At 40.1% G+C, this 27,949-nt stretch overlaps 1 protein-coding gene across 2 annotated transcripts in view; it reads left to right on the top strand.

Annotated features, from left to right (window-relative positions):
* The window catches only part of BTBD7 (BTB domain containing 7), a 114,150-nt gene that overhangs the window by 19,033 nt on the left and 67,168 nt on the right, over window positions 1–27,949 (top strand). For both annotated transcript variants that reach the window (XM_074956151.1, XM_074956150.1), the window contains 2 exons: window positions 15,092–15,279; window positions 21,541–22,620. In XM_074956151.1, coding sequence (XP_074812252.1) covers window positions 15,198–15,279; window positions 21,541–22,620 — 1,162 coding nt within the window. In that variant the 5' untranslated portion in view covers window positions 15,092–15,197. The remainder of the gene's footprint in view (window positions 1–15,091; window positions 15,280–21,540; window positions 22,621–27,949) is intronic.

The following is a 27,949-nucleotide window of genomic DNA, read 5'->3' as shown; positions in this document are numbered from 1 at the left end:
TTGGGTTTTGATAGTCCTTCAGTACCAGTCCACAATGCCATAGCTCAATCCTCTAGGTCTATATTTTCTGTCCCTTCTACCTACTAACTTTCCATTCATCTCCGATCTACTAGAAGCAACCTGCTGGCTTATATATACCTGGTCAGTGTTTAAGTCCTCATGGCTTGCTCCATTTCTGCACTGATCAGCTCAGGTGAATAATGTGAGAAGATGCCATGCCAGTGTGCTGCTAGCTGGCTAGAGGATCATGTCAGGGTTCTGGTTGCCCTCTGGTGTAGGTACAGCAAATAATATAGTTTTGAGATGCACCCGAAACTGTCCTTTTCAAGAGGCTGCCAGAGGAGGCGGATCAAGTGGCCAACTATCCAGTGTCGGGAGTGAATTAAAAATGTCAAGCTTGCCTATCCCACGGCAAAGGACACCAATAACAAGTCAGGCAACTCAATGTCTCCTTGCCCCTAACATAAGGAGTTTGAATCAAGTGATCGCCATAGCCCCAAGTACTGAGTCCACCATCATGCATGATAGGCTTTTGACCCAAAATGGCTTGGGTTTTTGTTTTTTTGTGTGTGTTGTTTTTAGATCAGGGACAGGGACAGCAGGGGGTACAGAAGAGCTGGAACAGACCATGTGGTCTGATGGTCTTGGGGACATCCTGGATCTATATTCTGACAATTATTTGGGGATGAGCCTGGGGAATGGACTGCATAGGAAGCAGCAGCAGAGATGGAGCTACAGCTGAATAACTGGCTGCTTCCATTTTCATTATTTGGGGGGAAATTGCAACTTAAGTGGGAATATTTCCCAGGTTATGACTAAGGCTGTGATTCTGTCATGGAGGTCACAGATTCCGTGGGTTTTTTTGGGGACCTCCATGACTACTTCTGGGGCAGGGCTGGAGCAGCTGGTAGCCCTGGGGCTGCTGGAGCAGTGGCCACCGAAACAGCTGACTGGTGGCCAGCCCTGGGATCACCAGAACAGCGGCTGGAGTTGGGTCAGCTACCTTGGGGCAGGAGCAGCAGCAGTCAATCCCTGCTGCAGGAGCAGCGGCGGGGCTAGAGCTATGGGGTGGCCTTAGCTTCAGTTCACCCTTTCTCCATCCCCCTTTCCATCCCTACATGTGTGATTTAAGATGGATTCCAAGCTCTGTGTGGAGGGAATGGATATTAAACATGCAACTAATGATTCAGTCGAGCTATGTTTGAACTAATTACTGGAGAATGGGGGGAGAATCAAAGATGGGATTATAGGCTTAGCAAGCATAAATGCATATTTCCACATAGACTCCTCGCCTTATAACTTTCTACACACTGGTGTACTATTACACAGTTATACCAATAATAGTATTAACTCCAGACAGTCTGTATTTTAAGTCCCAGTGGTTGTACTAAGTGGAAAAAGTCCTTGGTGATTGTGGTACTTGGTCTCCTGATGCTGTCCAGGCCTGTGGGAGGGGAAGGTGGTTGTGGTGTTCTCAAGCTTCTGTCTCTTGGGTAAACATTCGCTTACTGCTTTCCTGAATTTTTTTCTCCACTCCTGCCTGGCTGGTGATTTATATATAATATAATTTTATGTCAGTGACCCGAGATGGTTGGTGAGATTCCTGGGCAGGACACTCTTCCAGTGGCTGCCCTGTAGTATACCATCTCTGTTTGATTTACAGTCAGCACATGAGGAGATATCTACTTTGCACAAACACAATAGCAAATAAACATATCTACACATACGCGTTCATGCACACACACTGCAGTAGTATGCTTCTTGAGGCATGTTACCATGTGATGCAAGGATGTGGGCAATGCGGGCACATAAGAATCCCTAATTTATTTTGCTTACCTGAACCCAGCCTCAGTGATGACTGGTGCAATCTCTGACTGCCTATATTGGACTTGTAAACCGGCAGTGTCTGAGTCCATTCCTGATGGAAGCCCTCACCCTTATTCTCGCAGATGTTGGTGTCCTTGTGCCAGATACCAAGAGGCATAGGCCGAATGGATACTGCTAGCAGAAAAATTGCAGACTCAGGCCTTGAGAGGCACATGTGCTCCTGAAGTGGAGCACCCATAGGGACATGCATCTTGAAGAACTGCAGTTCCTGCACAAAGTGAATGACTTCTTATGGTCGACCAAGACCTTCATGACAATTTGAGTAATGTCCATGCTGGTTGACATATGCTGCTTGTGCCGGGCAAACAATGGGTAGAGGTACGTCATCAGTGGCTCCAGTGCAGTTTGGAAACCTCATTCTCTCAAAGCCAGTTGTTTCAGGCACACTAACTGTGTCCGCTACCCATGGGTAAAACACAGCAGTACCTGTCCCACAAAGCTCCATCACTGCAGCACTGAGTTAGCTTGCCAACACCAAAGTGGTTAGGCATGGACCTGTGCAGTATAGGGTAGCAAACTTCCAGATGGCAGTATCAACCCACTTCTGGATTGGTATGGCTTCCCTTATTAGCATGATCTGGCACTGAAAGGTCAGGGCAAGATCCTTACATAACTCCATGAAGATCTGCTTTCTCATGGGGAAGTTCTGGAGGCATTGCTGATCTTCCCAGATCTGCATGTTGATGTAATCACACTACAGGTTGCTGTACACTAAAAGTGTGAGTCCACATACGATAGATGGTATGCGTCAGCTGTCTCTGCTCTGCCATATCAACATCTAGCTTGCATGATCTTTTAATGAATAACTGTGGTTGCCTTAGGAGGTCACAAACAGCTATTGAAATGCCCTCCACCATATCCCATACCTGTAACTGCATCCTGCTGAAACAACAGTGCTGCCAAAAGTAGGAAACAGCTCATGCACCTGATGTGGGAACCATACCTTGGCCTGGATGGAGAAGAAAGAAGTGAGGAGTGTTCTGAGCCAGAAGTGTTTTATGCTACTATGGTGGCAGGCTGTGAACACTTCCACACAGAGGCTTGGGAAGGACAGACAAGTTCTCTCACAATATATTGCAAAATAAATCAGAGTGGCTCAAGTTAGTCAGGCACTAAGAATCCTGGGATATGCCTACAGAAATCCTAGCAGTTAACTTGGACTACTGCAGGACCAATGTGGCTGCAGCTATGTGGGTATGAGTCAAGTGTAGCTCTGAAGTCTTGCAGATGGGTTTGGCTAACAAGAACGTCTGAGGATCAGCGGCGGAGGGGGGCGGGGGGAATAAACAAGGGGAAAGAGTTTTACTTAATATAATGCCTCAACCACTCCCAGTCTCTATTCAAGCCTAAGTTAATTGTATCCAATTTGCAAATTCATTCTAATTCAGCAGTCTCTCGTTGGAGTCTGTTTTCGAAGTTTTTTTGTTGAAGGATAGTCACTTTGAGATCAGAAATCGAGTGACCAGAGAGATTGAAGTGTTCTCCGACTGGTTTATGAATGTTACAATTCTTGACATCTGATTTGTGTCCATTTATTCTTTTACGTAGAGACTGTCCAGTTTGGCCAATGTACATGGCAGAGGGGCATTGCTGGCACATGATGGCATATATCCCATTGGTAGATGTGCAGGTGAACGAGCCTCTGATAGTGTGGCTGATGTGATTAGGCCCTATGATGGTGTCCCCTGAATAGATACGTGGACACAGACATTCTTGTTAACGCCTGGAAATGGCCCACCTTGATTATCACTTCAAAAGGTTTTCTCTCCCCCCCACCCCACTCTCCTGCTGGTAATAGCTCATCTTAAGTGATCACTCTCCTTACAATGTGTTTTTTTTCATGGTCTGTGTGTATATAAGATCTCCTCACTGTACTTTCCACTTTATGCATCCGATGAAGTGAGCTGTAGCTCACGAAAGCTTATGCTCAAATAAATAGATTAGTCTCTAAGGTGCCACAAGTACTCCTTTTCTTTTATCAGAGAGAAAATCCTAAATATATGGAGGCTAAAAGAAAGGAAAGCAGCCTTCTTTTTGAGCTTTGGCAGCAAGTTGTGGAACTCTGGATGCTCGGACAAGCATGTTAATATAGATCATCTAGTTTGTTATGAGAGCTATGACAATAGCTTTTATTGGGCTAACCTGCTACAATCTATAAAACTATATGTTGAGGCAGGAAAGATGGTCTTATGTTTCACATTTGGGAATCAGTAGGTCTGAGTTCTATTCCTGGCTCTGCTGATTACTTCCTCTACTTTTCAAACTTTTGTACTGGTGACCCCTTTCACACAGCAAGCCTCTGAGTGTGACCCCCCTCTTATAAATTAAAAACACTTTTTATATTTAACACTATTATAAATGCTGGAGGCGAAGCGGGGTTTGTGGTGGAGGCTGATAGCTTGTGCCCCCCCCCCCCATGTAATAACCTCCTGACCCCCTGCGGGCTCCCGACCCCCAGTTTTAGAACCCCTGCACTATTACTTTAGGAAAATTAGAGAGACAGAGTGGTTGAGGTATAAAATAGACCTTGTTTCTCTAATATCCTAAGACCAACACGGCCACAACACTACTGCATACTCACTTTAGGAAGTTATAACTAACTCCCTCTGTGATCAATCTATAAAATGGGAATAATACTTTCCTATTTTATGAGGTATTGTGAGACATTTAGATATTAGTGTTAAGCCCCATAAAAATGCCTATAAATAAAAGCAAATCTATTTTGGTGGCCCAGAACATAAGAATTCTGAATAGCCTTTGTTTGTGTGCTTTTTTGCATGCCAATTCCAAGACAACTGTTACAGTTCACTTCTGTTTTATGTGATATTGTTAGTTTAAGCTCTGAGAACAAACCAAAAGTGGACATCTACGCTTAAGGGTTCTTTCAAATTCGAATTGTGAAAGGCTTTAAGAAGTATTAATCTTCACATATTTTTAAGAATGGATTTCCTCCGTGCATAAGAGAGCTGCTGCTTTTTGGAAGTGAAGATGCCATATATTTATATTTTTTAAAATTATTTAGGCTTGGCTAATCAACTTACTGATGCTTACTAAATGGTTCGCAATGTAAACATGCTGTACAAGAACCCCAACCTCTTCTCTAATAGGTTTTTTACCACTAAAAGATTAGTTTTTGAGTCTTAAGGTATTTTTTTCTTGGCACTTTGACTGTGATACACTGTGCTGATAGTAGCAGCTTTTGCCTTGTGCAGTGTTTCTAGTTGGACTGCATATTTGAAAACTAATTATAGCAGTTGTCAAACAAAATGGCTGAAGCTAATTATGTGCTGTGGTTAAAATAATATAAACCGAGTTCTCAGATATTTGACTCAACTAGAATGAAGACTTATCGTATAGCTGTTTGGTTTTTTTTCAAGGGGGCTTGGGGGGAGTGAGGGGAACGCTGTCCAAGCAATTTCCTAGTTTGGTTTAAGCTTTAACTGATTCTTCCTGGAAAAGTCATACAGTAAACAAGATTTATGGTTATATAGCACACAGAGATATGCATTAAAACAAGCAGTATATTTTATAAATATACAGGAAATTTAAAAGCACATAAAATGTTTTCAACTTTGTTTTTAACAGCCTGAAATATTCCATGACAATTATATTGTCCATCTTTACTTTGCTAATGCCCCTGCGGCATATTAATTATATCAAAAAGAGGATTTATTTATTTTATTTTGTGTACTTAAAAAAACAGAAAAAGAATACTTCCTTTTGATTTGCCCAGAATGTTTTTTTTTTTAAATTTCAGATTTCTCAAAAATATGCCACGGTAGCATATTATGTCAGAAGACATTGCAAATGCCGGAGATCAGTTTAAATTAGGGGGATTTTCCTCATTTTTTGTGTTCTTTGTAAAGGTGTGCAGTTAGACTTGGTACTGTTCAGTGATATTTGCATGGGTGGTTTTTGGGGGTGGGGGACTGGGTATATTTAATGCTGTTGCATAGCACAGATGTAAAAGACATTTTATCTTTGAGTCAGATAAAATTAAGCAACTTTCTGAAAATGGAAAGTCATTGCAGAAGACATGCAGTCATGTGTGTAATTTGAACAGAAGTCCTAGAAGGTAAAAATGGTGGCTTGTTGTTGAATTTGCTAGACCAAAAAATGCTTCATGTTCATCAGCTTCTTGAATGAGATATGAATTATTAAAGTCTTGCATGTAAATCTGATCAATGCAAGTAGGTTGATTTTAAGTTTAGAGCACACGTGTAATGAGTTGGAAGGACGTATGTGGTGATAAGATTGAGATTCAATTTGTCAGTATATTAAAACGTGGTTGTTTGAGAGTAGCTTGGTACAGTATATAGGGACTTAGTACTGCTATTGTATTAGTCTGCTGTATAGCACAACATTTTATTGTTGGTTTTGTTCTTCTGTCTGGCCATTTATATAAATGTTGCTTTTTTGGGGTGTGGGGAGCGGAATCCTTGGATTTAGCATTTCCTGTTGATGAAATTTTTTTGATTGCTGCTAGGACAGGATGTGTGCACAGAGTATCACTTTGAGCTGCACTGATCTGGTCTTGGCCTTGGGTGTCAAATTCCAACTTTGCCTATTGTGAATGGTCTTGAAAAGTTGACTGCTTTTGTAAATATACCATCTTCTATTTTCTTTCTCTCGTGTAATGCACCCCCGAGGCTACACATGTGTCATTGTGGAAGAAGAAAGCTTGGATGTGGTTCTCACCACTATGGTACCAGAGAGCTTTGCTGGTATTTCCTTCTTGCTTAAGCCTTATTGTGAAGGCCTTAGAATGAAGGACCAGGGTTACTGTGGTTTGTTTTTGTTTTTGTTTTTTGTTTTCTCCAATTTGTAAAACACCCACTTTTTTACAGGGAAAAGGTTTTTTTTATCCTAACTTCATAAAGGAGCACATTGTCCGAAGCTTGTAATTCTTCAAGAAAGCCACAAGAATAGTCTTTCCTAGTACAACTGACTAATTAGGCCTACTCTTTGTACTTGCTCCTTAGTAACCTCTGATACGCTTTTATGCCTAGTATGAAGTTTTGACCAAGCTAATTTGAATGTGCTGGTTTCTTAAATTTACATTTCTGACCATTTTTAACGGTCCTTTCTACTGTGATTTTTGCTCACTGTTTTGATGCAAAGAACTGTGAAACAGCCTCCTTTGCAAGCACGGATTTGGAGCTATAGATTTGGACTATCAGGTTTTTAATGCTAAATGAGAAGGATAAAGTCAAGATTACTTTCCATCAGCTATGTTTCTTCCTCTTTTGGCCTAAACTTATGACCTTCATATTTGTGGTCAGGCTAGGTAATTGAAAGGTTCCGTAGTTTCTCTAGGTTTTTTTACTATTGTGTTCAAATGCTTTAACTACATCAAGCCAGATTTCTTTGAGATTAACAGTAGTGTCAGCCTGTAGTTGACTGGGCCTTTCCAAAATCTCCTTCAGTTGGTTTTGTTGCACAGTCTGTAAAGTTCTTTTTTTGTAAATATTTGACATACTTATGGTTGGACCTTGCCTTTCAGATGTTACCTCATTCACATTGTCACTAATATCCTTGGACCAACACGTCTACAACTACACTGCATACAGTTGTTTTTATGGTATAATCACAGCGCTGTGCTATTTCTTGGTTGTCTAAGATTCCATTTTCATGTTTTAACTTTGTTTGTTACTTGATATTAAGTCCAAGGAATGGTTGGGTGACCAAACACTATAGTATCCCTAGCCTGGATAAAAGCAATAAGAAACAAATGTGTAATTGGTATTCCTAACTCTGAACATGAGTTCTTACTGTGGCCAAAAGGCTAATGTGATCCTTGGAGCGATAAACAGCACTATTGAGTACGAATAGGGGGAGGCTATATTACCTCTGTATTTGGCACTGATGCAATCACTACTGGAATAGAATGTCTGTCTAGTTTTAGTGTCCACAATTCAAGAAGGGTATTCTTCAATTAGAGAGGGTTCAGTGAAGAGCCACAAAAATGATTAAAGTTTGGAAAACATGCCTTATCATGATAGACTCAAGGAGTTCAATCTATTTATTTTAACAGAAGCTCAGACTATATGATCACAATGGTCTCATCTGGCCTTATCTGTGAACTCTTTTTTGCTCTTTGTGTAAAATGTGTTCATTTAAATCAGTGGTTCCCAAACTTTAACAACCTGTGAACCCCTTTCACTAAAATGTCAAGTTTTGTGAACCCCCTCCTAAAAATGAATATTTCCAGGGATTTTCTCCTTTACCTGAGTATAAATGACAAGAGCAGTGATCTTGGAAATATAAAATTTGTTTTTATGACATGCTTATTACACACTATTATTAATTATTGTTTATCATTACAGTATTTTTATTACATTATGAAAACAGCAACACTCTTCCAAGACCTCACTTTCATAGCTTCTATCACTTTGAATAAGCCAGTTGTAAGACAAGGCTCCTATGGTTCATCAAGGAGTGTCAGATGTGAAACAGCATGAAGGTATTTAAGAAGCCAACTAAGAGAGTTCCTCCTACACAAGCATTCGGGTCTTGAGCAGTCCAGGCAAACAACGCACGTTGCAACAAAGTTTAAATGTGTTCTTCGTAATAATTTTAAAAACAATACTAGCTGCCTATTTAATTTTAAAAACAGCAAAAAATATCCACCTCCCTTTCCATTTCTTATAAGGAGTCTCGAAGTTTAAATCTCCTCAGTGTGATAGATATGCTTGCTTTGATCTGCTTAGCTCTTGGAAGTCCAGGGGCTCCGCGCTGCTGGCCCCGGACTGCCTGGGGTCCCTAGGGACAGCTGTCCACCATTAGGGAATTTTTTCCCAAGAACCCCCTGTAACATTTTGCGAACCCCCAGGGGTTCATGAACCTCAGTTTGGGAACCACTGATTTAAACTGTAGACATAAAAAGCACATCATGTTTGTGTAAGTAACTTACTAGCCTGTTCAGTTTTAAGAGTAGGACATTTCATAATTCTCTGCCAATAACTCCAATTCCAGAAGAAATATATAGAAGAAAAACAAGCTTTCAAAATATGAGGGGGAGGAAAATATCAATCAATTAAAATTTACAGAAGTATTCCATTACACTTACAATTCATATATGTAGTTAATGACCCGTACTGACATGAACATTCAATAACTTTAACTTTGATCTATAAGATATAATTAAATGTATGTATATAATTTAAATATATTCTAATTACACTTTCCTTCATACATCTATATCTTGGGCTAAAGAATTCTTTCAATATAAACATTACAAATATGCATCCCTTTCCACATATATCTCTGTGCTATTTGCATGGTGGCTGGTGAAACTCCTATGGTTTCCATAGAAATGGCCATGCAACACCAGAAAGCAACTTCAAGAAGAACAAAGAGACTGCTAAAAAGGAGATAAAACAGCAGACTTTCAAGCATGAGGTTTTGGTAAGGTTGTGCAAAGCATGTTTTACTGAATGTTTCACTAAATTCCTCCCACGCTGAAATCCCACGTATATAAATGGAATTTTATTTATTGTGGAGTGACTGTTTTGACATAGCCTACGTCTTCTTGGGTGACTTTTTCACATTAGATATTCTAGATTTGTTGAAAGGATTCACTTTGATTATTAATAGTAGTTAGAATATATAGCATCTAATATTTTTGTAATCCGTCTCTGGCTGAAATTCGCTTATTCATCTAATATAATTTGGGAAGTTTTAGCAACTAATTTTTAGTGAATATATGCAACACTTGAGCAGCTTTAAATATTTGTGAATTCTATTATATCGTGTAGACTTATGGGCCACTTGCATGTCTTGCTCATCCAGATATTTCATTGACTTCAGTGGGGACTTTGGGTGCCCAAGAAACTTATACCAAGAGATTTCAGTCAATTGCAGTTTAAGGACTGGTTACTGTGAGGTGCTTAGTGGCTTCTGCAAGTGTCCTGAGCATCCTCAGCTTCCATTGACTCACTGTGTCTTGAGTGTACTTGGCACTTTTGAGGATCAATCCCCAAGTACAACTAACACACAAGGAAAATAAGGCTGAGGGAATAGAAATTAAATGACTGTTTATAATTGTCAGTAGCTGTGACAGCTTTACAGTCACTTCATGATATTTAAGAACAGAAACAAGAGAACCTTGTAACCTTTGCTCTTTAGTTATGTATCCTGAAAGACACTACAGTTGTTGAATAGAGAGCTCAAGAAAAAAAGAGTATCTTCTTTATAGAAACTAAATCTGTTTATAATTAAACCAAATTTTGGAGTTGGCAGAAAAAAAATTGATTGTCATCTTCTGTTTGACAGGTTTTTCTGAGCCCCTGTGCTGTTTGAGACAGTTTTTTTTCCTGTTGCTTAAGTACAGAGCTTGAAAAACTTACTTACTAGCCCAAGTCCTAAGCCTTCTAACTAGAAAGAATATCCTCCACCTCCCCTTCCCCACCACAAAAGTCACTACTCTCAAAGTCATGTCTTTTATGATTTAAAGGAGTAAAATGTGTACTGTTTGCCAGTGTTAGAATTAAATACAGTTATCTGACTTTGTACATTTGAATGCAACTTGTTAATGTTGGTTGAACAACAGAACAAAAGTTAATTATGGGGGGGAGAGGGTTTGTACTACTTGAACCTTTATACTGGTATAGTTAAAATGATACAAGTTTTGTATGAAGATTAAACCCTTAGACTGTAAGCTCTCTAGGGCAGGGGACTGTTTTTTTCTTTCTTTACATTGTCTAGCACAATGGATCCCTAAACCTTATTGGGGTTCATGGGCTATTATAATAAGGAATTTTGTAGACATCTTTCAACTTAGACATTATAAGTACATAATCCCCTCCATCCCATGCATCTGTGTTTTCATTGCGGCGGAGGATGTGCACCTTAAGCTGCTGATATTCAGTTGACAATTAGGCTGTTCCCTATGGTGATAAAATGTTAACACTGCAAATTGAAAACAAATCTAAACAGATCTTCTTGAGAAGAGGAGAATGTAAATAAGCTTGTGCCTGTACATAGACGCATAGACAAAGCAGTAAAGAAACAATGCAAAAAGATAAGCGAAACTGGATAGAAAGTAAGGCTAGTGAAGCTGAAGAAGCAGGGGAAAGAAACAGTACAAGAACAGTCTACACAATCCTGAAACAGTTAACAGGATATGGATCAAAATTCAGAAGTGTCCCAATGAAAGGGAAACAAGGAGAAATTTTGAAAACGCAGGAGGAACAAGAAAATAGATGGGTGGAACACTTCAAAGAAGTGCTAAACCAACCAGAACCAATTACAAGACTGGAATGTAACAATGATAAACCATTAGACCTAGATATAGATGTATCTGAGGTAAAAATCAAAGAAGTGTTTAAAAAAAAAAAAAAAAAAGCACTGCAGAAGCTGAAAAACAACAAGGTACCTGGTTTGGATGGCATTCATCCTGAAATGCTTAAATATGGAGGCAAAGACGTGGAATCAGTCATCTGTTCGCTATGCAACAAAATATGGATGGAGGAATAAGTGCCGGAAAAATGGACCCTTGGTATCATCATCAAGTTATCAAGGAAAGGTGATCTAAACAATTGTTCAAATTGGAAGGGAGTAAGGAAAAGTCACAGGAAAAGTATTACCAGCAGTCCTCCTGAACAGAATGAAAGGAAAGATGGATACCACTCTACGTGAACAACAATCTGGTTTTAGACAAGGGAGGTTGTGCACAGGCACTGTTTTCACCCTGAGATGGATTATTGAGAACACAATTTAATTCCAAGGCAGTCTTGCCATCAATTTTGTGGACTTTCAAAAGGCATTCAATAGTGTAAACAGAGGGAAAAATATGTGGAAAATTGTGGAACAATATGGAATTCCAACAAAATTAGTTAACATTATGAAGGCATTCTACGCCAACTCAAAATGCTGCATTAAAATGGAAAATGGATTGAGTAAGCCATTCAGTATCAAGACAGGTATAAGGCAGGGCTGTGTCCTGTCTCCATTTTTGTTTATGCTAGTCATTGACTATGGCATAAAACAATGCAACAGTGATACATACATCCTAAAATGGAACAGTTAAAGGCTATTTGATCTAGATTTTGCTGACGACATTGCTCTTATCAGTGAAGATGCCAACAGACTACAAAAATGTACAAACAAAGTAAAAGTAATGGAGAAGATACAATGCAAAGAAATGTAAAGTCATGTTAAAGGGAATTATAGGGACAGAAATCAAAATTAAAGAAGAGAAACTGGAGAAGGTGGACAATTTTACATACCCTGGAAATACCATCAGCCAAGATGATAAAAGTTCTAAGGAAATAAGAAGAATTGGGAAGGCAGACGCTGCATTTGGAAGAACTATAAGAATGGCCATACTGGTCAGACCAAAGGTCCATCAAGCCCAGTATCCTGTTCTCTGACAGCGGCCAATGGCAGGTGCCCCAAAGGGAATGAACAGATAGGGCATGGATCACTTGATGATAACGTGTCACCCAATCCCAGATTCTGGCAAACAGAGGTTAGGGACACCGTTCCTGCCCATCCTGGCTAATAGGTCCATCAATGGCTATCTTTCATGAATCTATCTAGCTCCCTTTTGAACCCCGTTATAGTATTGGCCTTCACAACACCCTCTGGAAAGAAGTTCCAGAGGTTGAGAGTGTGTTGCATGAAAAAATACTTTCTTGTGTTTGTTTTAAACCTGCTACCTATTAATTTCATGTTGTGGCCCCTTGTTCTTTGTATTATGAGAAGGAGTAAATAACACTTCCTTATTTACTTTCTCTATACCACTCAAAAACATCTGGCAACTCAAAAACATCTTCCTCAAGACAAAACTGAACATGTACAAAGCAATTATCGCCATCACAACATATAGCAGTGAGACATGGCAACTTACCAAGAAAGATATGCAAAAGCTGGATGCATTTCATCACAAATGTCTGAGAAGAATATTGGGAATAACATCTAGAGGAAGAGGAATGAAGTCAGAATTAGTGGACAAGGCACTCTCTCACAAGTAATCTACAAAAGAAGACATCAGTGGCTGGGACGTGCTGAGAGTGGAAAAAGAGTGCTTACCAAATGCCACCCCTTGAATGGAAGCCAGAAAAGGCAAGAAAAAAGAGAGGAAGATCGCGAATAACGTGGAAACTAACAGTTCTGAATGACATCCAGCACCTCAACATGAAATGGGAAGATTTGAAGAGAAGGGCAGTTGACAGGCAAAGATGGCAAATGTGGGTAGCCCAATATGCAGCAAAGCATGGGATGGACTAAGGTCTAAGGCAGTGGTCCCTAACCTTTCTGTAGGAATAGCACATTCCTATTCCCAGAAGACTGAGGTGGGCGCCAGACACCCGCTGCCGAAATGCTGCCGAGAAGTGGCAGCAGAAAGAAGCGTCATCGCCGAGAAATGGCAACGCTTCTCGGCGGCATTTCGGCGGGTGGTTCTCCGGTGGCCTCGCTCCTGTCATAAATATAAAGGGAAGGGTAAACCCCTTTAAAATCCCTCCTGGCCAGAGGAAATCTCCTCTCACCTGTAAAGGGTTAAGAAGCTAAAGGTAACCTCGCTGGCACCTGACCAAAATGACCAATGAGGAGACAAGATACTTTCAAAAGCTGGGAGGAGGGAGAGAAACAAAGGGTCTGTGTGTCTGTCTATATTCTGTCTTTGCCGGAGATAGACCAGGAATGAAGCCTTAGAACTTCTAGTAAGTAATCTAGCTAGGTACGTGTTAGATTATGATTTCTTTAAATGGCTGAGAAAAGAATTGTGCTGAATAGAATAACTATTTCTGTCTGTGTATCTTTTTTGTAACTTAAGGTTTTTGCCTAGAGGGGTTCTCTATGTTTTGAATCTAATTACCCTGTAAGGTATCTACCATCCTGACTTTACAGGGGGGATTTTTTTTTTATTTCTATTTACTTCTATTTCTATTAAAAGTCTTTTTGTAAGAAAACTGAATGCTTTTTCATTGTTCTCAGATCCAAGGGTTTGGGTCTGTGGTCACCTATGCAAATTGGTGAGGCTTTTTATCCAACATTTCCCTGGAAAGGGGGGGATGCAAGTGTTGGGAGGATTGTTCATTGTTCTTAAGATCCAAGGGTCTGGGTCTGTAGTCACCTAGGCAAATTGGTGAGGCTTTTTACCAAACCTTATCTAGGAAGTGGGGTGCAAGGTTTTGGGAAGTATTTTGGGGGGAAAGACGTGTCCAAACAGCTCTTCCCCAGTAACCAGTATTTGTTTGGTGGTGGTAGCGGCCAATCCAAGGACAAAAGGGTGGAATATTTTGTACCTTGGGGAAGTTTTGACCTAAGCTGGTAAAGATAAGCTTAGGAGGTTTTTCATGCAGGTCCCCACATCTGTACCCTAGAGTTCAGAGTGGGGGAGGAACCTTGACAGCTCTGCAGCGGCATTTCGGCGGCGTGGTGTCCTGCGGGCGCACACAACTGCCCCAATGGGTGCCACTGCGCCCGCGGGCACCGCACTGGGGACTCCTGGTCTAAGGTCCGTACATACAACATGAATCGTTGTGCTGTATGTCTCTGGTGCTGAGTTCCCTGGTTTACCTCGTGCCTCACAATATTTACTTGTACATGATTAATTACCTTTTGACATTAAAGTACACCTTATATTTTCTATAAGGAATTTATTTTATGTGAAGACTTGGTTTGCTTTTAACAAATTTATCTAAATTTTAGGGGTGGTCTACAGTAGAAAATTATTACTGTAAGCTAGGAGTTTACACTTATAATGTTTTTAAGTTCTGGTGTGGATGCAGTTATAATGGTATAAAGTTGCATTCTACTAGAATAGTTTATTCTGCTTTCCCAACCAGAAGAAGCTGTATCTGGTTTAATCAATTCTATACAGTGACAGCTGTACCTACATTAAAGGGAATTCTTGTCATTTTAACTTTAAAGCTTTGCTGCTTTAATTATCAGTATAGTATAGGCAAGCCCATAATTGTAAACTTGCGAGCTAAAAGTTCATGATAAAGCTATCCTGTTACTTGGCGATTTTAACATGCAACTGCATTATTAATATGAATAATTTGGAAGAAAAATATTCTTTGATCTTCATCCATGGGATGATCACTTTTTAAAGTTATTTTTGTCTTGAAAATTGTACTTGAGGATATCCGATTAGGAACATAAATGAACTTTTTCAATTTAATATATTTTAGAGTAACTACTGAGAACAATGAACAAAACTAAATAATTTATTGTTTTTTTGTTTTTTCTTTAGAAATGGAAGAACATAGTCTGCTGGATCAGGGATTGAAGGTTTATAATGGATTATGGAATTATACATTGAAGAGCCAGCAGGCGGCATGCCTGAGTGACTAAAGAAAATGGGTGCTAATGCATCTAACTACCCTCATTCGTGTTCCCCAAGGGTAGGGGGAAATTCGCAGGCACAACAGACATTCATTGGTAACTTTCAATTCTCCTGCCATTTTTATAACGTTTACTGTATTGTATGTGCTTGTATTGGATTGCTTGCAGTATTGGTAGTGGGATGCAGAGCCTTTTATCATCTTCACCTGTTTGAATCCACTTAAGCTCAGTAGTGTGTGAAATTTGGTACTTTTTAATAACTAATTGGCCTATGTGCAAAATGAGTTGATGATGTTTCCAGTTCCTAATGGACAGATGTCCATGTGATAAAAACCACCATCACAGTTGGCTCTCTGGACGATCTCAACCATACATGACAACTGTCCTTGCTTATAAGGGACAGATGGTACCTGTTAAACAGTACATGTACCATTTTTCTACTTTGTTTGCTCCAGAAAGCTCTGTGCATCATATTTTAATAGAATTAAAATGTTTCTATTTTTATTCCTACCTCCCCTCTCTCTCTTTCTCCTCTTCCCCCCTCTCCCCCCATGTCCTCTTTCCTGTGTTGTTGACACTGTCTACACAGAGATTGAATCACTTTCTCCCCCATAGAGATGATCACTCCAGTATATGGTTCGGGCACAACTTGGGAAACTTCATCCTCCTGTCCCTACTACATTTTTCTTCTGATAAACAGAGGCCTTTATTTTCCAGCAGCACTAAAATCACTTAAACAGAAATTTGTGTGTTTTAGGAGCTCTGAAACCAAAGATCTTTGGAGGTGTATGTGTGTGTTTCACAATGGGAACCCCTAAACACAACCATAGTACAAAAAATTAAAACGCTGAGTGGTTTCACTGATGGCATCTTTTTAAAAAAAAACTTATTCAGAAATCTGACAGCCTAAAGATTGTTCTTGTAATGGTATATAGCATAAATGTTCTTATGCTACCACTTATTTTCTTGGATTACCCCTTGTTGAGATTTAAAATCCTAAATTGTAATGTAAACACATAGTTATATAAGATGTAAAACTCCTTTTTTTGAGTGCTTTGACTTGTGATGTGGAATCAATAGTTAACCAATGATCGTGATGCAATGTTATTCCTATATTTAATCAGGTTTCAGAGTAGCAGCTGCTAGTCTGTATCCGCAAAAAGAACAGGAGTACCTGTGGCACCTTAGAGACTAACAAATTTATTAGAGCTTAAGCTTTCGTGGGCATATATAATCTTCTTACTCTATGATCCATTCTCTGCATCCGATTAAGTGGGCTGTAGCCCACGAAAGCTTATGCTCTAATAAATTTGTTAGTCTCTAAGGTGCCACAGGTACTCCTGTTCTATATTTAATCATCACTGAAAGTGCAGATGTGTCCTAAGCAGAGAAGCATCTGTTATCTGCGAATACTTTTTGAATATGTATCTTTTAATCCACCAGAAGTTACTGAAAATCTGAGTAGATGCAATCTTCATTACATATTGCTTATCTCCAAAGTAGACTCTCCATTTTGTGTGTGTACTCGCCTTAGGATGCCAAGAAAACTGTTGTAGTAAATATCACCTGAGTGCCTACAGAGTATGGGACATTACTTCCTGCAAGGCTTTAAAAATTTAAGTGTTCCACTTATATCCCTTTAATTTCTGATTAACTAGCAGTGGTAAACAAATTGAGCTATCTTCCTTTACAATCCCAAGCTAAAGTCTTTCCACCATTGCAAGAATGACACTCACAAGATTGATATCTCTATCTACCTAAATGCTGCAACCCTCCCCCCCAAACAGCTGACCCTGAAGTCAGTCACCAAGCCAACCAGATCATACCCCAAGCAGTTTTACCCTGAAAAGGAGACATGCCAGAGACTCCATGGAGTTAACTAGGAACTTCGCTATTGCTATTAATTATATGTGGAAGATGCAGTGATGGGCTGCAATATAAAACCCTAAGATAGATACCAATGTTTTTTGTCACCTCTAAATTTCAGCGACGCACAATTTATCCAGTGAGAATTGAGGTTGAGATTTTCAAAGAAGCCTAGGGAAATAGGGCATCAAATCTCAGTAAAAATCAATGGAAGTTAAGCACCCAGTCCTCTTATGGCTGCTTTGAAAATCCCAGCCTAAAACCCTACAATACCATGATTACATATGATATATAAGAAGGATAAATAAGGATTATCAGGGCCTTTCGCCTAATATCTTTCCCTACCTTTTTTTCCCCCCCTCTTGTCTCTGCCTTTTTGTCGTCTTGATTCTTATTTCTTCGTTCTTTTGGTTCCATGACAGAGGAAAACGGATATTTTGCTCAAACAGACTAAGACTGTTACTGAGCGTTTCAGCAGTTGATCGAATAACTAGTATTTATTCTTAGAAATCATCACTTTTCTAGACGGTGATTGTGTATGGAACTTGTTTTCTATTCATGAGATTTACTTACTTTCTAAAAATAGAACTGGATATATGAGAACAAGGTCATAAAGTGGTTTTGTATACACTAGCTTTTTACTTCTGGGGATCTAGGTTCAAATCATGTTATCTTAGACTCTATTTATTCCCCATTAAAACTTGATACCACCGTCCTAGTATAGATATAGTCTGAGTGCTACAAATTGAGAAAACTGATTGGCAAAGCAGTTGGAGTATTTTCATGGTGCCTGCCTTGTGTTGCTAGTCACTTTCTTCCAAGAACACTAAAGTCACTTGCAGTTCATTGTTAGGGGGCTTATTCCTTCACCCACTCACTTCCCTGGTCCTTCTCGCATGAACAGAGAGCAACAATACCCGAAGTCCAAAGGTGCAAACAATTCGATGTTTATTGGGGTGAACTTCCAGCAAGCATGATTCCAGTTTCCTTCCTTATATCCTCCTTCCCAGCTCTGACACCACAGAGCCTTACACCTGTGTCCCTGTTTCCATTCCTGCCCTTAGCCAAACATGATTCCAATTTCCCCAGCCCCATTCCCTGTTCCCATTTCCCCTTTTAGCAAAACATGATTCCAATTTCCTTACCCCCATTCCCTGTTCCCATTTCCCCCACCCGCATGCCCACCCCCACCCCCCTACTTCCTGATTGACTGCAGACTATATAGTAAAACTTGAGTTCTGCTTAGCTATACCTTAACCAGTCATTTTCCTGAAATTTAACTAACCAATCCTAACATATTGTAACATGATTATGTACCCAATTATATCCCACCACCTTAATTAGTTTACACCCAGCAAAATTAATTATACAGCAGACAGAAACAATCACAGAACCAGACAGAGATTATACAGACAAACAATAGCAAGGTGGGAACTATAATGACAAAACAATACAGAAGTGAGGATTTCACATCCCAGCTATTGATAAGTGAGTTCTTGCCAGACAGGATGCTATCAAACTAAGTTTCCTTTTACTTTTTCTAGGCACTTCCCTTTCTCTGGAGGTGATAGGCACTATCGGGACAGGATTGTATTCAGGACAGGATTGTATTCCTAACAGCCCAATAGCACCTTATTTCAATGTGACTAGTTTGGAATGTGAGGATGTGACCGTTCGGTTCCCAGCTTATGGCTGCCTCTGTTGCTTAGCCAAAGGCCTTAGACTAAGAACAGGGCCTCAGACTGTCACAGTAAGAAAAGGCCCTTACACCAGCAGACAGTGATTTTGATTCTCTTTTGTACCTCTATAACTAGCCAAGAGATAAGAATACACCTAAATTCTTAGAGTATAGGCCTTTACAGACAGGCCTGAATATCTATATCCTAACATTGATAAAGAGAGAGTACATGAAATAGAAGGTACACCCTTTTTTTTTGCTGCTGTGAGAATACGTTTGTTCCACTAAAGATTTAAACATAACATATTCATCTTTGTTACTGCTTTGCTTACAAAACTCAGAATAAGGCTTTCATACCATTTACCGTGGTGAGATGCCTGTTTAAGGTTTTATTTTTAAATATAGTTCTACAATTCCATTCTGAAAAAATATAGGCATGCGGAGGACTGGATAAATCCCATTATTATTCAGTGTCAGTTGGCCAAGTAGTTTCTTTGGGCAGTTATCTGTTTTTTGAAATGTTTTTCTGCTCAAAGACCAGTATAAACTGAGGAGCATGAAGCTATTGTCATCTTAAAATTCACAGCACTTAACAACTCAGTGTCTCACAGGGGAAAAATAAATTCTTTAATTTTCTTTTCCCACTGTTGCACTAAGAAGAAAATCAAATCAGCATACGGAGACATTAATTGAAAATAGTGTTTTGCAGAGAGATGCTGAGCTGCTAAATGCTGCTAGATTACAACAATGACCCATCTATATCTTCAGGCTTTCTCATTTTTTCCCTCCGGCTCAAACCTGGATGACATACAGTTATTAAAATAATAGTGTACTATTAGTCTCTCAGAATAGATAGGCGAATACATGATTGTGGGTAATACTGTAATATTAATTACAGTTAGGGTCTATACCTTGTACATGGTATCTAGTACATGCTAACTTGAACCATGTTTTGATTTCCAGTGGTGATTCAGGTGCAAGTGAAAGAGAAGAGGGGATGAGAGTTCTGCAGTCCTGGTCTGCATTTTTTTTTTTTTACTTTATTTTAGGTGCCTTTTGTAATCTTACATTATTCTGGAGCCTGGGGATCACAGAACTATCAAATGCGACTTAAGTACTTTTAATTTTTCTGCAAGTCTTTTGACATTTTGCCTGTCCCTTTTTTTGGAAAATGCACTTTAACATAGTGTATTTTATGGAATTATAATTATTTACATAGTGCTGCAAGTGTGGATGGCACTTCATTGATAGAAAATAAGAGCAGAATCCTGCTCCAAGCTTTCTATCTAATATAAAGATCGCACAAATAAAGATGTTGCAATGGGGAGATCAATGAACAATAAAACACAGGGAGAAAGGATGTTTGTTTTTGGAATTGTGAAGTAGGATATTTTGGCTTGCAATCATTTGAGTTGTCCTTAGCCTTTCATCTAAATAATCTTTAGATAATTTTACTGGTTACTCATACTGTAAACTGGATGCATTCCCTGGTCCGGTAGAATTTAAATGAAGCTGGGTACAGTGGGAGAGACACTTCCTTCATCCACAAAGTGTTGCAGAACCAGTAAAGCAAATCCCATAAAATGGATGGCGAGTTTTTAACTGCTTTTGCATAACAGGTAAACGGTAGAATTACATAGCCATTTGCATTGGTGACAGTGAGTCACAACAATTTACAGAAGAATTATTTGTTCCCACAGTCCACCAGGTTCTAAAAAGTGGTTTCAGCTGAGTTTGTGCTTTTCACAGTTCACGTGGCTTAATGTGAAATGCTACAATATTAGCTATATAAGGAACACTGTATTTTCACAGGCTAATTTCATGGTAATGTTGTAACATGAGTATCACTCAATCCTACTTAAAATAATAAAGATCTCTTAGAGAAATGTACAATAAAGTATATATGTTATAAAGTCTATGATAAAACTTTTAGTTTATATAGGGCACAGAGGCTTAGAGTTAGTTGAGAATAGAGGTGGTGTAGTGAATCTGCAGACTGAAAAGGATAGACCCACACTGTGTAATATCAATAGACATGTAAAATACTTTATTAAAAATTATATTTGAAAATACTATTCTAAATGAGCATAGTTATCGTAACCATTTTGGAATTTTTTTTGTAATTGCTAGATTATATCTGCTGCCTTTCTAAAGTAGACAAATGTATTTCCCCATGTAAGGTTTGTATGGCTTAGGTGAAATCTTTTTCCCACCTGTCATATGGCAACTGGAAAAAATAAGACTTCCGTTGGTGTGTGTTTTGCCATGTTTGCAATAGTGTATTCAGAGATTGGAGTTTGAGTAAAATGAGGCCAACACATGGGTTGCAACAAAATTTTAAAAATTTGTTAAATGAAATAAAAATGTGCAAAAAGCATAGTTTGGTCATGCCTTTTTCAATAGATACAGTTTGGAAATGCAGTCAAAACATCTGTTTTAAATTAAAATGGATTCTCACAATGTAGTGGGTTAGGGTGGGGTCAGGAAACCATATTGTATTTGTGAACTTTAGAATTAGATAATACAAATTTATTATCTACTCTGGAAAAGTGGATCATTTTATTACTCTTTTGCCTCTGGTTAGCAAAACTGTGCTACAGGCTATTGCTGTGAGATGAATAAATGAACCTGCAGTGATTCATTTGCAAATCTGACTAGTGCCTATTTAAAGAACTTGATGTAAAGAGAAGGGAAGATTATGTAAATTGTGATGACATTTGCTAATCTTTATCTAACCAAAGATACCAGTGGTTCAGCATTAAATTTTTTCTTCAAATGTTTTTAATCCCATTAAATTTTCCTTTCATCTTCAGGAACATCATCCTACTCTCATCAAGGTTATGGCTGTGAATCAAAACTGTATAGCCTTGACCATGGCCATGAGAAACCTCAAGACAAGAAAAAGAAAAGCTCTGGCCTTGCCACCCTCAAAAAGAAATTTATTAAGCGTCGGAAATCTAGCCGGTCTGCTGATCATGCCAAGCAGATGCGAGAGCTCCTCTCAGGCTGGGATGTTAGAGATGTCAATGCATTAGTAGAAGAGTATGAGGGAACTTCAGCCTTAAAGGAACTTTCTCTACAAGCGAGTTTGGCAAGACCAGAAGCCAGGACACTACAGAAAGACATGGCTGATTTGTATGAGTACAAATACTGTACTGATGTAGACTTAATATTTCAAGAAACTTGCTTCCCTGTGCATCGTGCGATATTAGCAGCAAGGTGTCCATTTTTTAAGACACTGCTTTCTTCCTCACCAGAATATGGAGCAGAGATAATAATGGATATCAACACAGCTGGCATAGACATGCCTATGTTTTCTGCTTTGTTACACTACCTTTATACAGGAGAGTTTGGAATGGAGGATTCGAGATTCCAAAATGTTGATATCCTTGTGCAGCTTAGTGAAGAATTTGGAACACCAAATTCCTTAGATGTTGATATGCGTGGGCTGTTTGATTATATGTGTTACTATGATGTGGTTCTTAGTTTTTCATCCAACTCTGAACTGGTAGAATCATTTGGTGGAAGTCCAAACTGTTTAGATGAAGAGCTCAGAGCTCACAAAGCTATTATTTCATCACGGTCACCATTTTTTCGACACCTACTGCAAAGGAGGATACGAACTGGTGAAGAAATCACAGACCGAACCCTGCGGACTCCAACTAGAATTATACTGGATGAATCTATCATACCAAAAAAATATGCCAAGGTCATTTTAAACTGTATGTATACAGATGTGGTGGACCTCTCAGTTTTGCACTGCAGCCCCTCAGTGGGGAGTCTAAGTGAAGTTCAGGCTCTTGTAGCAGGAAAACTAAACATGACTAGGGCCGAAGAAGCTATGGAGCTTTATCACATAGCACTGTTTTTGGAGTTTAACATGCTTGCACAAGGTATGTAATGTGTTCATTTTAGCTCCTGAGATTGAATACAAGGTTAAACTGCTTCCTTTTAGTTTTGAAAACGTTTTCCCAGTCACACTTGAGTTTTATTATGCCATTAGATACTAACTCTTATTTATCACATTTCATCAGTAGATTTCAAAACTCTTTACAAAGTATGTGTCATTGTTCTCATTTTACATATGGAGAAACCAAGGCACCAAGGAAAACTTGAATGGCTTGCCCAAACGTCACCCAGTAGTGGCAGAGCTGGGAATAGAACCCATGTCTCCCAAGTCCCATCCAGTGCTCTAGCCACTAGGCCACAGTGTCTCCATAACATAGCCACTTATTTTGGCAAGACCAAAAGCCAGGACGCTACAGAAAGACATGGCTCATTTGTTCTAATCTACTTTTAAGTCAGGGTGTGCTAATATGAGTACGTCTTTGAGAAATGGCACCTGAAAAATAGGGCCCTTTACTGTGTCTCAACTAGGACACCCCAAAAGTGGGGCACCTAAAATCACTAGTCACTTTTGTAAGTCTTGAATTAAACCTTGTTTAATATTTTCACTTCAAGGGAGGGAGCAAGGTCCAGTGGATGGAAAATATGAGCTGTGTTGGTACTGAGTTGCTGGGTGATCTTGCGCAGATCACTTCATCTTTCTGTGGCTAACTTATCTGTAAATTGGGGATAATTTCATGTATTCCTTTATAAAATACTTAAACTCTGTGGGTGAAAAGCATGATAAGAGCCTAGATATTAAGTTTCACTGTTAGCATAGGCTTACTTGTTTAAATGAAATACATTTTCGCTTGTTTGAAAAAGAATGAAGGCAGATATCCATTTGTGGGTGTAAATGACATGAGATGGGAAAATTAGTGAGCTTTGTTAAGCCTCATCTTGAGACAGAAGGAAATATTCCGAGTTTCATAATAGGATGTAAATTGTTAAGATGTATAAATTTGAATGATTGGCTATATAGATTATGCAAAATAGATTACATGATTTCTGCGGGTTACTGGGGAAGTTCAGAGCAATGGAAGGCTTTAAATTCGTAAAGATACGTTGATAATTGAAAGGATATTTAAACAATTTTTCAATTTTCAAAAAAGTTTTCAAATAAAAATTCAGAGGAGAGAAGTTGATGGCTAGTGCCTCTCAAGGTTAGATTAATGAGAAAGATCACTGAATACAAAGAAGAAGAATGAAATAAAGCAAAATGTATGAAACATAAATGTTGGGCATTGTGGATAACAGGAATAAAAAGTGGTTTTAGCCACACACATTTTTCTGGGTTTGAAAAAATCATTTAATCATTGACAAGTAGGACTCTTCCTAGCAAATGGAGTGGTGGTTAGGGAGTAATCAATTAATGCATAATTTGGGCTTTCATTTTATGTTGGTCCTTACGTCTGTGAAGATAATGCAGAGAGCTCCAGTATACCTGCAGACTTCTGGTGAGGTCAAGTGTTGGCCCTTACTATCTGTTGTTGTTTGAATTTAAGGTGCTGCCATATCATGCGTTCTGGGAGTTGTACCTTTGAAGCGTCTGGTATTGGCTGCTGTCAGAGGCAGGATTCTAGGCTAGTATTGCAATTTGTATGCTCTTATCCGGGAGACCTTATAATGTTGCAATGAATTTGAACAGAAGATGCAGTATATGGCAGGTCAAGTATATAGGTAGCTTGGATCCTCTGGAGAATCACAGCATGGAGCAGCAACCGCAGTGCTTCTAGTCTCCCTGTCTGAGGGAGAAAAGATCATCTCTATCCTTTCAGGCCACCATTGCTCAGACCTCCTCCTGAGTACCTTTTTTTTTTCTTCTCCTTTTCATGGAGGCCCTTTCCTACCCAGCTTGACATTGGACAGGCATTGTGTAGGTATAACTGAGGGTATAATTTGTCCTGTGGCATCTTTATTATTGACAATGATGCATAAAGTAGAGAACATAGCATGACATTCAGAACTCAGTTTGTCTTCAGTGTTGACAGTTGTAGGGAAAAAAAACATAATTTTACTTGTAAACTGGCAGATTTGTAATGGAATATATTGAGACTATCTAGTGACATACAGTACTGTTATGCCATTTTTTAAACAGTCACTTTTCAAAGTAGATCTGCACTTCAGATATTTCCTAACTGTAACAAGAAACTTACAGAATATAGATTATTTAACAGACACTGCCAGAATCTTTCTAGTCTGCAATGTGGGTATTAAAGAATAGATGAAATTACTGGAGGAAGATCATCTCTTATATGGGCGACTGTAAGAGTGATATTGAACTGTGGAAGACAGAAATGTGGGATGTTGACTTGTTTAAGTAGTTTGTGCCCTTTCCTAGAGGACTATATCAGGAAAACATTTTGTAGGTAATAGTATTGAAGGCTGTGAAACAGTTCTTGACGCTGACATAAGAACTACTGAAACATGAAGGATGCATGTTTCTTGAAGAATGCTACTGCAGAGTTTTCTTTCCTGTAATATTACTAGAAATGTGTCTGAACCATGAAATGTAGAATGAACTGGACTGTAATGAAACACTTTTCTGTAACCTCTACAGTCGAGGAATGTGAAATATGTGTTTGGCACTAAGAAATGTCATTGCTTCTACTCTGAAGGTGTCCGAGTACATGGAAAATCACCTGTATAATCTCCTGGCTTGTCGGTTTAGCAACTACATCAGAAAGTTGATTAGTCCATTGCTCTTGTATAAGAATTTTGTCAGTGTCCAAATGAGAATCTCTATTATGATAAGAAGGAAGGTACCAGAGCAATATATGTCCATCTTGCAAGCAAAGCAAAATGATGATGATGATGATGATGAAATTGGGAACTAAAGAGGTATGTTCCAAGTCATGATGAGAGAGCTTTAGTGCCACCATCCCTTGAGGTCTCCTTGGGTTTCAAAATTTTGATAGTGGAATTTTCAGGTCAATAATTGTTTGTGTATTGCTGTTTTATATTGCAGTTATGGATTAACTTGACAAATAACATAAAACATATTTTAAGGAAATAAAACTGCAGGTTTTAGTTCGTAAGTAAAAAGTGACAAAATATACAACTGTAGCTAATCAAAGTAGTAGGTATTAGTTTATTTGTAAGCAGTAACATTTGTTACAATCTAAAAACTGGAGTATTTGGCATATGAATTGAAAGCAAATAGTGAAAACATGTTCTTCGAGTGCTTGCTCATGTCAGTTCCATTCTAGGTGTGTGCGCACCCATGTGTACAGTTGTTTCTGTAGAGCCAGCTGTGGTGCTCTCTGGAGTGGCGCTCTCATGCGGCGATATATCAGGCACCACCAGCCCTACGCCCTCTCAGTTCCTTCTGACCGGCCTTGACAGTTGGTTGGAGTGCCTGGTCTTGCGTAGCAAGAGCATTAGCGATTCTTCACTGTTCAGATTGTTCTCCTTTGTTATTCCGTCAGTGATTAGTTAGCTGTTAAGTGTTTTAGTAGTAGTTTAGTAATTAGAGTCCCAGCTGGGACTTTGTCCTGGAGCGGGGCATGCCCTGCTCCCCGGCTTTAAGCCATGTTCCAAGTGTAGCCGGCCGATGCCCATCAGTGACCCTCACAACAGTTGTCTGAAGTGCCTGGGAAAGTCTCATCGAAATGACAGGTGCTGGATCTGCAAAACTTTTCATCCCCGAACTGAAAAAGAGCAGGACATTTGATTTACGGCCCTCCTCATAGAGGCTGCTCTGTGCCCAGCATCGGAACCCTCTCACTCGGATTCCACGCTTACTACCTCAGTGTTGGCATGCAGTGCACCGCCGGCACCAGGTTCCACCCAGCACTGTTAGCTCTCGCCAGTACTGAAGAAGTGGTCTAAGTCATCTGGTCTGCAGGCACCGCGAAAGGGAACTTCAGGCAAAGGACCTGAGCTAGGCCTCATGCCTGCAACGGAGGCTTTCATGGGTACCAGTTGGTGGGTACCAGCCAGGGACCCACTTCCGACTCCAGGGAGTGGTAGGGGATCCCAGCAGGGCCATCTGTGCTTGAGGTGGGCCCGGCGGCCAGAAGAACAGTTAGTTACTGGCACAACAGACACCTGGCCGCATGGCGGATTCCACCAAGACACCAGCTCAGATGACCAAGCCTGTGATGGGACTGCCCCTAAAGGCAGTGGGATGCCCCCGGACCGTAGGTGGTATTCCCCTTCACCATGGCCAAGGACCCCAGTACTGCAACCCCGGTCTCTGGCCAGGAGGTCCAGATCTCTGACGCCACGGTCTCTGCTACCAAGACACGGGACTCCGGAATTGCGATGTCGATCCCCGTATTCTCTGTATCAATGGTCCTCCTGCCAGAAATCGCCAAAGCGCAGGTCGCCATTGCCTCGCATGTCACCTAGGCGTCGGTCTCCTCAGATGCAAGACCATTCCTGGTCATGGCACCAGTCGCCGGTACCGTTCTTCAGGCAGGAAATGGCCCTCACTTTCCCTGTACTGGTTGTCGACAAGAGTCAATCAACAGACTCAGGCTTCCACAGCCCTGCCCTGGTCTCCAGAAGGACAGTGGTCTGGGTTGGATGAACTGTTTAGCCCGTCCCCTGTACGGAACGAATCATCTCCCAGCTGGGAGCCTGTCAAGGTGCCTGTGGTACCAGTATGGGGCATTAGCCCGCCCAGTGGCAATACTGGAACCGTACTCCCACAGTTCCTCCCCAGGTGTCATCGGACAAGCTACCTCTGGCACAACCAGCATCGGAGCAAGGGGCCCAATCTGAAGCGGTAATCCCGAGGGAGGCCTCCAGTGGTGCAGTCATCGTCCTCATCCATGGATGAGGCGGTGGTGGGGCCCTCACAAACTGGTAGCCCACCAAGCACCAAGCCCTCCTTAAAAGGGTGGCAGCCAACCTGAACTTGGAGGTCGAGGAGCCCAAGGACCTCTTCAGTGTCATTCCTGCCTTTGCTCCAGCCTGGGTCACGTTGCCCGTTCTCCCAGGGGTCCTGAAGATCACCAAGTTGGTGTGGCAGACCCTCTCTTCCATTTTGCCCATATCCAAGAAGGCGGAAAAGTAGTACTGTGTTCCCACCAAGGGGTTTGAATACCTATACACCACTCTCTTGTGGGGTCCCTGGTCATGTCTTCCGCCAATGAAAGGGCCAGGCAAGTGGCACCCCCAAAAATAAAGATTCCAAGAGACTAGATGTATTTGGAAGAAAGTTGTTTTTTGGGGGGTTGTTTTTGGTTTGTTTTGGGTTTTTTTGCTCTGTCTCTCACAGCAAGCCTCCAATTTAGGGTCTCTAACCATCAGGCCCTATTTGGCAGGTACAATTTCAACCTGTGGGACTCCATCAGCAAGTTCAAAGAGAGCCTCCCACAGGATCTGGTG

This window comes from Natator depressus, chromosome 6 (assembly GCF_965152275.1).
Source record: "Natator depressus isolate rNatDep1 chromosome 6, rNatDep2.hap1, whole genome shotgun sequence".
Classification (NCBI taxonomy): Eukaryota; Metazoa; Chordata; order Testudines; family Cheloniidae; genus Natator; species Natator depressus.
Note: the sequence above shows the minus strand (reverse complement) of the source record. Positions and strands in the feature narration are given on the sequence as shown.